Here is a 16,161-nt window from a genome sequence, read left to right as displayed (position 1 = left end):
TCTTCTTCTGTGTCTCTTCTTTCTGAATAGTTTCTGCCTCCCATTCCTTGATATCCCTCCCTCTCCCTTTCCATCCCTTTCTTTGGATGATCTTCCTGTTCTTTTGACTTTGTCCAAAACAACTGCTTGAACTATTAATCTTGTTTCCCTTTCCCTTTTTTAAAAAAAAACATAGAGACTGCCACAGCATTCTTATTTCTATTTTATAGTTTTAATCTTTAAGCTATTTTGGTGAATTTCCTCCATATTTTAAATCCGCTTTAGTTTTTCCATTTAAAAAACCCTATCTACTCTTGTTTCTTCTTTGTTGGCTATTGTTTAGCTTCTCTTTCTTTGACAGATAAATGGCTTGAAAGTGTCAGTGTTTAGTTTAGTTTTTAATCAAATTCTGAGATTCATCCTCATCTACCAGCCTTCAAATAAAATTACTTTTACTTCCTTAACCCATATTTAATTTCTTTACCACTACCCCTGCTTTAGAAACTCAGAATTATTCTCTTTCTTAGTGTAAGCTCTTAGTTTATCTTAGCTTCTTGTTGATTCTTTATGGCTGCTTGTTCAGTCTTCATGTTCAGTCTTTCCAATATAAGATACTCCATTTGTCCTCTGGACTCTCATCCCTTCAGTTTCTTTGACTAGTACGGAAGTTACAGTTCTCCTCCTTAAGCTAGATTTTGGAGTGTGTGTGTGAGTTTTTAGAAATCCTTTTCTTTTCCTTCTCATCTTTGATTCTTAGCTCCAGTCATGTTCATTGGTCAAATGTTGCTAAAATTAATTCTTTTCTTTCTGCTGATTCTAGCCATGCCTTGATTCAGTCTCTGCTTTATCTCAGTATGATTATAATACTTTTTGGCTGATCTCCCCCATTCCCATCTTAAATTTTTCTTCTCACTATTTTGCATTCTGCTGGTTTCATTTCCCCCCTGAAACTATGTAACTTTCCCCACGATCACGTGGGCAGGGCTACCCTGTTATGCAGGAAGCCCCAAAAGTGCTTACCTCCCGTCAGGCGATCAATCCGATATCTCTGGGTGGGCAGATTGCCTGCCCAGATGAGCGGCGGCTTCGCTCAGATGCTCCTGCACCTGGCCACGGCTTGTTTGGCAGCTCTGGGGGTTGGGTGAAGGGGAGTGTTGTTGCATGGCACCCCCCCCCCAAAATGCACCACACAAATGTGTGGTGCATTCCTGAGGTCCTCCCCACCCCCCGTCTGAGTGTCTGCCATGGCTGCAAGCAGTCACAGCAGACACATGGCCAAGAAAATGGGGTTAATGGAGTGCTTGCTTCATTGACTTCATTTAAAGGGGAGGGCATTTAGGTGGGTTTGCTACTGGGAGCCACACAGCTCCCGTTGCTGCACATGAGCAGCAGAAACTGGGCTGGGCTCCCTTAGCCCGCTTTCTGCTGCTCGTGTGAATGGCCTCTATGTTTTTCTGCTTTTGCTCTCTCTTCACTAGTTACCTTTTAACATCCCATTTAAGATTATTTACCTTTAAATATATTTATTCTCTGGCTATCTTTCATCTCTGATTTCAGGCCTTGTACTTACATTCTTTTGTTTTGTTTTTGTTGTTGCTTATCAAACTCTGTACTTCTTCCTCTAGGTCAGTCTTTGTGCTTCTTCTTGTATTGCTCCTTATCTACTGAACTATTTAGCAGATGCTATTAACTGAATAGATTCTCCTCTTTTAAAAAAAGCAACAAACACTCATTTATTCCAGCTAGCCTGTTTTTGGCCTTCTCCTTTTTCAATTAGTTTTATTTTGTTTTCCATGTTTTGCTAATTGTCTAAATTAAATATTAAGTCAATTGAACTAGGGCTGCCTTTTTATGCATTTTGCACAGCATCTAGTGTTTTTTTTTTTTAAATTGTTATTATTAAATGCACTACGCAGACTATATGAACCCACTGGGAGTTGTAAAACATACATGATTATATATTTCATAACTAACTGTTTGGGATTTCTTAATTGTTTGGGTTTGATTATGATGCAGCTCTTGGAAAATAACTACCCTTCCCTTTCCTCTACATCTGAATCCTGCATAAGTAATCTCCAGTGTATCTGTGCTGATCATTGATCATGTGAACTGCCAAAGTTTGCAAGCACTTCTACCTTGGAGGGCATTTTCTCTCCTCTTTGCTTAATGATCTACTGTTTATGACTGATCAGTCACAGATCCATGCTAAGTATTGCACACTTAATGAAGATCATGCTCGTCGCATCTTATTTAGATGACAGATAACGATAGGCTGTCAGCTAGAACATTATGCGTCCTTGTAAAGAGACAGAGAATCAGAGGAGCCTAGACATATTTACACATTATTATACATATACGGTAGGCCCCCTATTATGCAAGGCATTCCCCTTTCTGCTGTCTAGACCAATCTTCCTCTCCCAAATTTACTTTAATTTTATTTAATAAAGCGACTGTACTGTGAGGTAGTTTTGTATGAACACCATAAAAAACTCCATCCAGCAAATCCGTTTCCTAAGTATATTCAGAGCCAGGCAAGATAATTAAAACTCCAAAACCTCAGCATCAGAAATAGTAACAATTCCCTGTAATGCAAATCTTCACAACTGCTGGCCCATCAAGTTGAACACATGCAACAAGCTACAAAGTGTTTCAGTTCCTCCCCCCCATCCCATTTTTGCAGTTTCACATTTGCAGCACCCCCCCCCCACACACAAATGCTTTATCACAATGAGAGTTGCCATGCATAGGGGTAGGTAGACTGCATGCAGCTTAGGAGGTCAACACAGCTTCTATAATGGAAACATTTTGTAAAACTCTGCTGGCATAGATAGGGCAGTTGATATTGCCCTCAACCTTTCTTTGCTGGCCTGTGAAGTCCAATGGCAAGACAATTAATGACTGATGGTTCTTTTCATTTTTTCCTGGGGATGGACCCAGCAAAATAGGAGGAAATTATTAGCGTGCATTGACAGTCCCATCCCCCACCCCTGCCGACCCCATTCTGTAGATTTCTGGCTGATAAAACAATCATTTGGTTTAATTAAATCTACGCACCTCTTCAACATTCTGCTTGCATATGTATATAACGTACGGTATCTCCCTTTAACAATGGAATACCAGAAAGGCATTTGGACGGTATGTTCAGGCCACACGTCGACATCTCAAGTTGAATATAAGCCCAGCTGCTGCTGTGAAGGGCCCTTTAAGCAATGCAGAGTGTTCCCAGTGGAAGCAGCGCTGAGCAACGACCCAGGGGCACTTTTAAGCCATGGTGCCACTCCGTCAGGACCGCCGCTCATGGTATGCAGCCGCCCAGCTGCCCAGAATGCTGGCCAATATATTTAATTTACTCCACACTTGAGAATAAACTACAGATAAGCAGAACTTCTAAAATTCTAAAAACGCCATGGCCAGAAATTTTTAACTTGCAGCTTCACTGATGCATTTGATGGGGATGGGGACAGGGGGGCGGGAATGCAATACACAGTTGTCTGCTACAAGTGGATATCTATGCAACGTTACTGAGGGATGGCACCCGGGCCATTTATATTAAAAAACAATGACTGTGCCAGATGCCTACAGTAGATCCCCTGCTGATCTTACAGCCCTAGAAGTTAAAGAAGACATTTTTAATTTGCAAACCTCTCCCAGTACAATACTAATGCAAAGGTCATGCTAGTTTAAAAGTCCCAGTCCCAGAGCTGACACTAAGTACCCTTCTGCCTTGCATATGAGCACACTCTCTTTCTAAAAGCACACATGGGCAAGATGACAGCAGCTGAAATGCTTACAGCCGATTAGACAGTTTCTTACCTATGAGTGGTGCTGCACCTGCAGGCAAGGTCAAATCTATGGTCTGTTGAGCTTTTAACGTTTGTTCTTTAGCAGCCAGGAATGTTTCTCAGGATCATAGTGCACCAAGTCTATAAATCTGGAGTTTTCTCCTAGCTTTGCAGCAGACACTACTATACTGTGTGTTGGAGATACAGCTCCTGTATGGCATTGACTCTTAGCACCAGCAACCCTATTGACCACTAGGGGCATTAGGGGTAGAGACAGCCAGTAAGAGTGTTCCCCCCTCTAACCATGCGTTCTCTACTCTACTTCCCCTTTGTTAGACTGATAGTCTCAGGTTTAATTCTCTCACTTGGAGATTTCCTTCCTCGCCCTTCCTTTGCCCTGTATGTAGCTAGCAACCAAGCATGTCGGTCTCAATCTCTCTCCCTAATGGATTTCCCAAATAAGCTACTTTATATGGAACTGTAACGCCATGTCTCCAGACAATATTAATTAGCAGGGCTCCCTTACCTGTGCACTTCCGCTGAAGCTGGGACAGATAAAGAAATCTCCCCTCCTGAGCTCTCGAACAACATATAATATTCAAAATGGTTAAGTTTGAGAACTGAATCATACAATTGATACTGAAGAAGAAGAAAAGGATAAGAACACTTCAAAACTATTGAATATATTTCAGTAGCAGAGGGCAAACTAAATAGGGAAGAAAAATAAGATGACATGGTGTATTAGGGCACAGAGAAACAGATCTTCTAGCATTGCACCTGTGCACGTAGCTGAGGCGGCAGCTCACATTATGCCTAACATCTTGGACAAGTCCTTGGAACTAGGGAGGAGGTGTACTTAAAAAAAACCAACCTCCACCAAGTGGGGTGGCTCTCTTGGAAAGCATGTGCTTTGAATGCAGAAGGTCCCAGGTTTAATCCTTGGCATCTCCATTAGTGGACTGGGAAAGATCACTAGCTGACACCCTAGCAAAGTGTTCACGCTTCTAGAGGCTGTGGGGGGCAGGGGTGGTTCCATTACAGAAGCTCTCACACAACACCCGTTTCCCCCCTGCATGAGCACAACTGCAAAGAATGGAAGTGTGCAAGGGAACAACCTGGTCCTTTGACTCAGTCTTTGTGTAATTTCATGAGATGTTTAGACCAGATTGATTGATTAAGTGCCATCAAGTTGGTGTCGACTCTTAGCGACCACACAGATGGATTCTCTCCAGGATGATCTGTCTTCAACTTGGCCCTTAAGGTCTCTCATTGTTACATTCACTGCTGTCGTGATTGAGTCCATCCACCTTGCTGCTGGTCGTCCTCTTCTTCTCTTTCCTTTAACTTTTCCCTGCATTATGGACTTCTCAAGGGAGCTGGATCTTCACACCAGATTAGATACCACATTTAGGCTGGGTTATTACCACTTTTCTGCCCCTGGAGATTAGCAGGGGCGTATCTAGGGTAGGGCAGGCAGGGCACGTGCCCTGGGCACCACTTGAAGGGGGCGCGGTTTTTTAAAAATATATATTTTTAAAAAATGCCCCCCAAAATAAAATGGCCACAATACATGCCAAATGGCCGCTGTGAGGCACTAGGCCATGCCAAGCCTTGTAGAGGCCATTTGAGCATGTGCGGTGGCCATTTTGTTTTCAGCGGCCATTAAATTTTTTTTTAAAAAATGGCCACCACACATGCTCAAATGGTCCCTGCGAGGCCCTAGAGGCCAGATGGGGAGGAAAACTTTGCAGGACCCCCCCCCCCCACGGCCTTTAGGAAGCTCCCCAAAGGGGCTATAGGTAATTTTGTTTAAAAAAATTAATATAAGTCACTGTACACATATTCAGTTTGGCACTATGTACAGAGAATCAGGGCTTGTGAATACTTAGCTGAAGCTTATGAGCTAGGATTGTATACCTTAGTATTAAGGCCCACTGGGAGTTTCTTGCTCTCTTTCTCTCATTTTAACTGTCTTTCTGAAATACTAGAATATATTCCAAGCAGTAACACAGTTTACTCTGCATATCCTTTAATTATTTTCAGATTATCTGAGAAAATTCAAATTCTCCATTTATTTTTAAAACTTATGTAATACTGATGCTACAATGCATAGTAGAGAATTAGACAGACACTTTTGTTTACTTTTCCAAGTGCACCTCCACATAGTATTTGGGTATTTCATGAGCCCAAGCATACTGAAATTTGTAGTTTTCCAGCATTTTTTGGTCTGGCTACGTTCACTGCTAAATAGTTTTTGAAATATTAAAAGATTAATGAACTTGACTTGGATTTTTCAGCTGATATTATGGTAAAGTTATCTGAAAGATGGGTGTCAGATGTTTGGACAGAGGGCGCAATTTCAGTGCTTGCCCTAGGCGCTATATTCCCTAGATACGCCTCTGGAGATTAGCCAGGATCAGTGGTGGACCATACAAAGTTGCCTTCTACAGAGTCAGACCACTGGTCCATCTAGCTCACTATTGTCTACACAGACTGGCAGCAGCTTCTCCAAGGCTGCAGGCAGGAGTCTCTTCTCAGCCCTATCTTGGAGATGCCAGGCAGGAAACTTGGAGCCTTCTACATACATGCACGTAGGTGCTCTTCTCAGAACAGCCCCATCCCCAAAGGGGAATATCTTACAATGATCACACATGTAGTCTCCCAAACAAATGCAAACCAGGGCAGACCCTACTTAACAAAGGACACTTCATGCTTGCTACCTCAAGACCAGCTCTCCTCCCTCAGAGGACTGTGAACCTCCCCAAGGTGTACCCAGCATGCATGACAATCAATATTGCTGCAAGACTGCTGCAGTGTAGCCACCACACAATTCCAGTTTGCAGCAGCTATTAGCTTCCAGGGACCTGGATTGCATCCCAGCAGCCCAAGCTGCCCTCATCCTGGAAAGCCTTGTCACCAACCATGCTCCCACATTGGCCCCGATGCTGGAGTAGGCTGCTGAAGCAGCTCTGACCATGCTCAGCTGAATCTGGGAACCTCCAGAGAGCTAAATTGGAAAGCCATTGGAAGAGGGGGAGCATTCTTAGTGAGCAGCAGGCACGGTAACCCTTCCCTGCCATGGGAGTGCTTGGCTGGATCATGATCTGGGTGACCTGTGCTTCACCCAGGAGGGATCAGGGAGCAAGCCAAGGAAAAAGGTTTGTCCAGGAGAGACTGACAGGCGGGATGTGCAATTAGGCAGCCCCCTTGAACCCAGGGGATGGATTAAGCAAATCCATGTACCACTGGCCATCCTGGACAGCACTTTCCCCTCTTTCTGCCACTGTACCAGGGGCACTGCCAGCACCCACGATGGAAAGACATGAAGGGACTGTTCCCCAGAGATGGCCGCTCTCAATATTGGATGCCCTCCTGAGGCAGCTGGAGACAGTTCTGCCCAAGCCCCTTTGCTCTTGGCCAGGTTAGCAGCAAGGGAAGCAGATACCGATGAACTTCTGTTCCTCTGTGCCATTCTGGCTGCATTAACAGTTTGTAGGCCATCTATACCTTCCAATCCAGATTTTTTGAGGCTTTGACCTCTTGACTTCCACTGCTCAAAGACAGAAACAACAAAAGGGAAGTCCCTTCAGACTGGGGCACCCTTGGTGAAGGGACATCCAGGGCCCACCTGTGCAACCCTCCCCATCCCCAGCTCTCCCTATTCACTTTGTAGAAGCACACGTCTGCCCCCCACCCACCCCACCAAGTGGGCAAGCAGCATCCCATGTCACTGATTGCACAGGGAGTAGGCCGGGCTACTCTTGAATGAGTGGCCAGATCTCCCTACCAGAATCTGTCAGTGGAATATATGTGGCTGCTGACCCTGCGTTGCTGGCTATGGGATGCTGGACTGTAGCTTGAAGGGGTGGGAGTGTGGCTCTTGTGGTGGATGTGGTTGAAGCATGCAGTTATGGATTATATGGTGTTGCCCAGTAGAGTTGCATCAAAGGTGTTCTGGCTGCATGTGACAGGAGGCTAGAGCATCAGCAGGTGTTGTCCACTCTGGGCACACATGTTTATGATGAACTCACAGATAAGGGTGCAGCATGTGCAGGTAGCCAGGATTGGTGAGAGACAAGGGGTCAACCAGTGGATCCTGGTTAGGATACCCAGGAGATGAGTAATTCAGTTCTGATCCTAGATCAAATATCCTAGTTAACTCTGTGGAACCTATCTGGGATTCCCTCTGTGCATGTGTTCACACAATCACACCCATGTTGGTTACAGCCATTTAACCAGGATTAACATGGTTGTGAGAACCCAGTCTTAGATGGAGAAGACAGAGTCGTCTGCCTGTAACTGTTGGTACCTGAGCATTTTCTGTTCAGTCACATATCCTACTCGCCTTTCTCTTTATGGAGAAACTGAATTCTCTGATTTGTGATTAGCCTTTAGAGCAGTCAAAGACAAATGAGCAGGAAGACACCTTTGATACATGCTTACTAGGGACTTGCCAGCTAAGAGAGGGAGGACATGAACACAGCAGAAAAATTGTGTTCTCAGTTCTGGAATGAAACTCCAACAGTTTCTAAATCCAAGGCAATTCAGAGTCTGGCAGTATTATAATTATTACCTCCTCAGACTACCTGGGGCTGCTGTAAGTCATAAATGGATGGGACACTCAAAATTTATCATCATCGGTGATGGTGAAATGAGGGTACAAGTCCTACTGCATCAGCCGAACATTTCCACGTGTAGAGAGATTTGTTTCAAGGGCATTATACTGTAATTAAACTGGGAATACAACTATTTTGCATTGTTGCACAAGCTTCTAAGATTCTGAAAACTCCCTGCATGCTGCACAACAGCCCCCATGCAGAACCCAAGTCTGCGTCTTATGTCATCATAAATGTCTACACTAAATACCATGGGCTAAAAGCCGATGGCAAGAGGGCAAAGAAGTGGAAAGGATTAGAGAATATACCCTGCGCTGAATACTTGGGAGATGGAGATCTTTAAAATTAGAGCAAGGAGCTGTAGCCCATCCATATCTGCCCTTACCAAGTCTCTTGCACTGGTCTTCAACAACGGAGAGAGTCTACTACAGTTCCACGCTAACACAGCAATCTCCTGTGCAAGGCTAGCACCGCAAGACCTGTCCCAGACAGCACTGAAGTTTAGGCTACTAGAATCAATTGGGATTATTAGATGGATAATTTTTACTTAACTAGTGTAACACACAATAGCTTTTCATCCCATACATTGCTGAAAAAGAAGAAAACATTCCAGGAGTTGTCTATGGTGAAGCAAGTTTTAATGCAAAAATAACTACTTGATGAAAACAGTGGAGCACTGAGGTGATGCAAATATAAGAAAAGAATTGTGAAAGGAATTTTTTATGAATAAAACCAGCTCATTTTAATGGACGCATTCCAAAGACAACAAATTAAGAATACACAAATTCATGGAACTCCTAGTCATTATCATCAGAATCTCTGGAACTTGCTTCACTGTCAGTCCCACTTTTATCAGTATTGCTGGTGCTCTCTTCACTGTCGTCACTGCTCCCTTCATCAGTTTCTTCACCTTCTTCAGCACGGCGTTCACTTTCTAACACAGAAAGGTGAGAGAGAAAAGTCAGCCAGTCTATTCAGCGGGCAATTCCTCCACCTCCCAGCTTAAGTCACCTGCCTAGTCACTGGGAGAGGCAGCAGCCTTTGCTCATTTGCATGCCCCCCCTGTGTCTGCTACTGCTTCCCTTGAATCCAGGTTTACAGGTTCTAACTGAAGGAAGCAGTGATCTCTCTGCATGTCAACAGTACAAAGCTGAATACCGAGAGAGATTCCTTGCTACTTGTTAGGAAACTAGTGGCTTTAAAAACCAGTTGCTGAAAGGTTTGTAGCAGGCAGATTTAAAAGTTTAATCATTCTTAGTTGCATGCAATGGTCATATGCATATTGCCCAAGATATGTTTATTTCGCTATATCTGATTGAAGCAGTGTTTTTCAAATTTCCTTTGGCCATCATTCTGCATAGTGAAACCTCAGCATTGGCAAGCTGCCAGGGCTGTTGCGCACCTAAAAGGCAGCCCTGGGGCTGTTGCAAAACTCCTTGTAAAAAACCAGGTTGCTCACCTGCAACTATTGATCTGGTAGAGATCCATCAATATCCATAAGAATGGGTAATGCACTTGCACAGGACCTACGCGGTAGCATGCCTCAGCTTGAGGTGACCAAGCCCTGCCCACACGCCTTCAGCATGCTAATTGAAGGTGGGCTGGGCGCCATGTTTTTCAGTTCATGGAGAACGATCATCCGGAATCAGGTGAGTTTATCATTGAAGGAGAATAGCTTGCACACTCAATACACACATAGCGTAGCACTACTGCAGAGGAGTGGTCAGGGAGGACCTTATGGATATTGACGGATCTCTACCAGATCAATAGTTACAGGTGAGCAACCTGTTTATCTGGATCGAGATCCATAAGAATGGGTGTTTAGCTAGTTCCCCCTGAAGGAGGGTGCAGTAGCAGTTATTGCAACACCCGCTTTAAAACACTTCTCTCAAAGCTCGCCTCAGCAGCAGAGCGCACATCAATGGCATAATGCTTGACGAAAGATAACTCAGTGGACCAAGTAGCTGCTTTGCAAATGTTCGTGAAGGTTACCCCCAACAGGTGTGCAGCTGATGAAGCTAAGGCATGGGTAAAGTGGACCTTGATTGCTTCTGGAGGTTGAACATTCTGTGTCTTATATGCTAGCAGGATGAGTTCTACTAGCCATTTGGACATTCTCCATCTAGAAATACCGGAGCCTTTTATAGAGCCCTTGTATGCAAAAATGAGTCATTTGGTGGATCTGAAGTGCTTAGTGCGATCCAAGTAGTACGACAGTGCTCTACACACATCTAAGGAGTGCATTGCCCGTTCTAACAGAGTTGATGGGTCTTTGAAGAATGTAGGGAGAACAATGTCCTGGTTGAGGTGGAAGCTGAACACTACTTTAGGAAGAAAGTCCAGATCCACTTGCATTAGAACTTTATCGGGATAAATCCTAGTGTATGGCAGGTCTATCCACAAAGTTGTTAATTCACTTACACGTTTAGCCGTGGTTATTGCTAGCAGAAAAGCAGTTTTCAGAGTCACCAGTTTGGAGGCAGAGCTCATAGGTTCAAAAGGGGTCTCTGTCCAGTGTCGAAAGGACTAAGGATATGCTCCATGGCTCCGAGGATTATGAATAGGTGGATATAGGTTTACAAGACCTTTTAGGAAAGCCTTGCTCTCTGGGTGTCTAAAAAGGAGTCTTCTCCTCATAGCCTGGATGTCTAGAGGATAATGCAGCTAAATGCACTTTGAGAGATAAACCTTTAGATTTCAGATTTGTTAAGTAGAGAAACACATCTCGAATTGTGGCTTGATTGGGTTGAAACCCCTGTTTCTTTGCATAAAATTTAAAACAGAGCCATTTGCTCCTATAATTGCATCTGGTAGAAGACGTCCTCTGGTTAAGGAGAATCTTATTCAAGAGATGATTTGCCAAGCTGTTAGGCAGAGTGTTAGAACATTTGGATGTAGCACTTTGCCTTTGTCCAGAGTCAATAGATTAACTACTTGTGGTAGCCTACAGTAGTGGTTCCTTGAAAGTTGGAGTGCCTATACCATGGTTGCCTTGGCCACCATGGAATCACCAGGATGCAGGAGTAGCCAGAAGATGGGGCGACCACTCGGCTGATCAGGGGTTGCATTGGAAACGTAAGGGGTTTCCTTCTGCCAGTTCAGTTGGAAGGCATCGCTCAGGTATCCCTCAGTGATCATGAGTTGTGTCCTATCTTGAAGCAGAAGTGGGTGAATTTTTTGATTGCCACAGTGGCAAACAGATTTATGGTTGGTTGCATCCAGCTTGAGAAGAGAGGTGTGATGCAATCTGTCCTGATTTTCCATTTGTGCTGTTGTGGGAAAATCTGATTCAAGTCATCTGCCAAGATGTTGTCCAGGTCCTTTATGTGTATGGCTAACGGGTAGACGCGATGCTGGATGCACCAATGCCATAGTTGTAGGCTGAGTGCACAGAGACTCTGAGACACAGTCCCTCCCTGACGGTTGATGTAGCTCAGGGCTGCAGTGTTGTCTAACCGCACTTGCATCACTTTTTCCTTGCTTTGAAGACACCCAGAAGCTCAATGAAATTGATATATAATTGTTTTTTATGAAGGGTCTACTTGCCCTAAATCTGATGAGGTCCACAGTGCCCCCCACCAGCCTAGCAGAGAGGCGTCCACTGTTAGCCAGATAGGAGTCATCATTTGGGATGGAACCCCTTCAAGCAGATTCCTGCTCAGTGGCAACCAGGTAAGTGAATGTAGGATTTGATCTGGGATCACTAGCCATAGGTCCTATCAATCTACATTCAGACGGAAGACTGACAGAAACCACAGTTGCAATTTGCGCATCTTTAACTGAGCAAATCTCACCACTGTGTTGCAGGATGCCATCAGACCTAGGAGCCTTTGAATGAGTTGGTCCGGTTGAGAAGGATGCTCCTGGACATGGAGAACCAAGTCCCTGATGCATTGGAAGCATTCCTGAGGTAGGAAAGCCTTCCTGGTTTTTGTGTCTAGAACTGCTCCAATGTAGCTGATTGCACGAACTGGCTCCAGTTTGGTGTTCTTCCAATTGACTTGGATCTCCAAGTCTTGGTGGAGAGAAAGAACATATTTCATTTGCAAATGCAACTCTTCTTTATCTTTGGAAGTCAGAGGCCAATCATCCAGGTAAGGATAGACCGATACACCTTGTGTCTGCAGGTAAGCTATCACTGCAGCCATACAGTTTGTAAACATCCTAGGGGCAGTGGCAAGACTGAAGGGTAAGACTGTGTACTGGTACACTTGACTTCCTATTGCAAACCCGAGACACTTTCTATGTTGTTCCCCGATGCCAATGTGGAAATATGCATCCTTGAGATCCAGCGTCACCAGCCAATTCTCTTGATATAGAAGAGGTAGGATTTCTTGTAATGCTATCATGCGGATTTTCCTCACATGGATGAACTTGTTCAGGTGGTGCAGATCCATAATTGGCCGTATGCAGCCATCTCTCTTCGGGATCAAGAAATACTGGGAGTAGAAACTGGGAGGTCTGTGCACTCACTGTACCAGAGCAATAGCCCCTTTGGCCAGGAGTTCCTTCACTTCTTCCAATAATGCGTGGGAGGGTTGTGTGAACCTCATCCCTGTAAATGTCGGGGTTGTTCTGAACTCTATCGTGTACCCTGCAGATATGTTCTTCAGGACCCAGCAGTCTGATGTTATGTGGTGTCATTCAGGGGCATGGCATGCCAACTTCATGTTGGTTGCAAGAGGATAAAGTTCATGAGAGAGATGTTGCTCACTTGCCAAGGTGTTGTGGCCCCCAATGGCAGAAGAAGGGAGGAGTCTAGCAAGGACAATGGGTGGTCCTGACCCTCAAAAGGTGTTTCTGAGGTTCAGGTTGTTTAGTTGTGGAGATTGGTTTTGCTTTTCCTGGCCGTGGAAAGGATGTTTGTAGGGCTGATACTGTCTCCTAAAATCCCAACGTTCCTGTTTGAACATGGATTTTTGCCTTGGATACTGGCAGTATCTGGAGCCATAGGAGGTTGGTGTCATAGTAAATGATTTAGTTGTGAATTTCTCGATGGTGGAGTCCATATTTTCACTAAATAAGCCTTTCCTGTCGAAAAGTAACCCTTCAATCCGCTCCTTCATATCCCCGTGTAGATTTGTCGAGCGAAGCCACATGTGCATGCGTAGGGAAACTGCTGCTGTCAAAGAGTGGGACTCCGACACAACCAAGTGTTTGGCTGTGCTTAACTGTTGTCTGGTAAGTGCAGCTGACGAATCCAGGGTCTCATTTTATTTTGAATTCTTCAAGGGAGAGGACATCCATAGAGTTCTGTAACTCTTCCCATAGTCCATGGGTATATTTTGCCATGCAGGCAGAATAATTAGCTATTTTGATGGACAAGCAGGAGGTGGAGTAGATCTTTCTTCCCAGAAAGTCTAATTTCCTCCCTTCTTTGTCTGCTGGAGTGGTATGTTTGTGACCAGACGTTGTAGAAGATGACGTAGCACAATAAATGACTAACGAACTGGGTGCAGGATGTTTTAATAGATATTCATTCATTATCCTTTGTCTGCACTTGATACAGACTTTCCAGCCATTTGGATGTGGGAGTTGATGTGTGGATCACCTCCCATGCACACTGTGCTGCTCTAGGGATGACTGGAAGTATGGGTAAAGCCACCGTTGTGTAGATTCCACCCTGGCCATGCAATTATAAACGGGTCATCAATTGTGGCCATTTCCGACTTAAGGTCAAGGCCCAGAGCCTTCGCCATATCCATAACATGTTGATGATATGCTTTCATCTGTTCGTTAGGAGATACATGAGTAGTTGGGGCTACATCAGTAGGTGGGTCCATTCTGGCATCTGGATCATCTGGATCGGATCCAAAGATTCGTGTTGATCTGATGGAGAGTGAGATAGAGATGGAGGTGTAAAAGGCAAATGCCTAAGTGCTCTTTTAAGGAGTTTTGCAACAGCCTTCTACATGTGCAGCTACCCCAGCAACTTGCTAATGCTGAAGTTTCAGTGTGCAGAAGGTCGGTCAATGTATCTTTTGAACATTTTTATTCATTTTGAGCCATCTTGAGTATAAGTTTATGGTGGGACTAGGATAGTTGAAATCTTTCAGCTCTGCACAGGAACCTGAACGTTTGGAGCTATCACCAAAAAGTGAGCAATACTTTTTTCCAGCCTTGGTTGCAGAAAAGAAAGATTGTATAAGTTTAGAGCAGCCTTGCATCTATTTTAGAGATGCTGAAATTGGCTCAACCTTGAACCGGTTTGCCATCAAACTGGGCCCAGTTCCAGAACCAGGCCAGTTTGGCTTGCGGTCAAGCCAAACCCTCCCGGGTTGGCTCAGGGATGGTTTTGGGGTTCTAAAGTAGGAAAATGTAACACACACACACTCACCACCTCTGGAGGGTGCTGCTGTATCCAGAGTTTCCAGCCGTCCCCCCTCCCCCCACCCCGGTCTCAAATGGCCTGGTTCAGTCTGTTTTTGGCCTGTTCCAGGCCTCTCTGTGCTGGCGGTGACCATTTTGGAGCCATTTGAGACTGGGGGAGGCTGGCAGGGGGAGGGGGTACCACCTAAGACCCCACCCTCGCAGCAGCACCCCCCCAGTTTTTTCTACTGTAAAATAGGAAAACATTTTAAATGGTATTTTTTTCTACATTAGAACCCCCAAACTGGCTTGAATTCGAGTTGGGGGGTTCCATCCAGGGGTGGGGGGAAGCCAAACATGCCCATTTTGAGTGCGGTTTGGACTCAAACCAAACCAGGCAAACTGGTTTTGTGCACACCCCTAATCTATTTGCTCATTCCCCAATACTACTAATGGGTAATTGATCTTCAAATGCAGCTTTGAGATCACAATAACAGCAAACCCTAGCCCTATGCAGACCTCAGAAGTCTGTTTGATGTAACAGCCTGTATATTGGCATCCTACTGGCATTTGCCATGGTAAACATGTGAAGTATGAAGGGGAGATGCGTGACTTTGAATTCACAGTGCACAATACACCAAGGAGCAATGGCCATTTACAACTCCCTGACACACATCCACATTTTTTCTTATGCTCACAAACATGTCTCCCCTTCACACTTTACATATTTACTGCAGTACACCCAAGTGAGACAATGGTATACCTGGCTGCTGCATAAAGCGTGAAGCAGATGCAACATCTGTTCCTCTATCATCAGCATTAGTGTTGCAATTAAATAGAACTCGTATTTTGGATAACTGTTAAAACTGTCTGGAACAAGGCTAGTGCTCTGAAACAATAAGGAGCAAATTTGTATTTGCTACTGGCATTAAGAAGCCTTTTCAGAAATATAACTGATTTTGTGAGTCATCAGCTCATCAACCAAATACATTCACTGTAACAGTGATAAGTGTTTAATCTTTTGTTTTCAGAGATCATATAGGGACAACAATACTCAAAGCAATTAGCTTTCAGAAAGCACAAACAGTGGCTGATATCCTGATGGTGCTAGCACCAAGCTTGTGCGCTAGCTGTTTGTGCTCAGTTTGAAGCTTGCATTCCAGACCAGCGTTGTGCTATACAAGCTTGCTTATGTAACAGTTGCACAACCTGCAGTATGCCTCAATTGCTTTAAACATTTCACAAGAGTGCCATTCTGCCAATCCTGTACCCATTTTTAGTGCAGCTATGCCACCTAATGGCACAGTGGGGAAGTAACTTGCCTAGGGAGCAAGAGGTTGCTGGTTTGAATCCCCACTGGTATGTTTCTCCGAGTATGGGAAACACCTATATCAGGCAGCAGCAATATAGGAAAATGCTGAAAGGCATCATCTCATACCGTGCGGGAGATGAAAACGGTAAACCCCTCCTGTATT

General features: G+C 44.5%; 1 protein-coding gene across 6 annotated transcripts in view; it reads right to left on the bottom strand.

Moving 5' to 3' along the window:
* Window positions 1-8,993: 8,993 nt before the first annotated feature.
* ERICH2 (glutamate rich 2) overlaps window positions 8,994-16,161 on the bottom strand; it is a 72,111-nt gene continuing 64,943 nt past the window's right edge. For all 6 annotated transcript variants that reach the window (XM_053278049.1, XM_053278056.1, XM_053278015.1 and 3 more), the window contains one exon: window positions 8,994-9,311. In XM_053278049.1, coding sequence (XP_053134024.1) covers window positions 9,175-9,311 — 137 coding nt within the window. In that variant the 3' untranslated portion in view covers window positions 8,994-9,174. The remainder of the gene's footprint in view (window positions 9,312-16,161) is intronic.

The sequence above is a fragment of the Hemicordylus capensis genome, chromosome 1, assembly GCF_027244095.1.
Source record: "Hemicordylus capensis ecotype Gifberg chromosome 1, rHemCap1.1.pri, whole genome shotgun sequence".
NCBI lineage: Eukaryota > Metazoa > Chordata > Lepidosauria > Squamata > Cordylidae > Hemicordylus > Hemicordylus capensis.
This window is presented reverse-complemented; position numbering and strand designations above follow the sequence as displayed.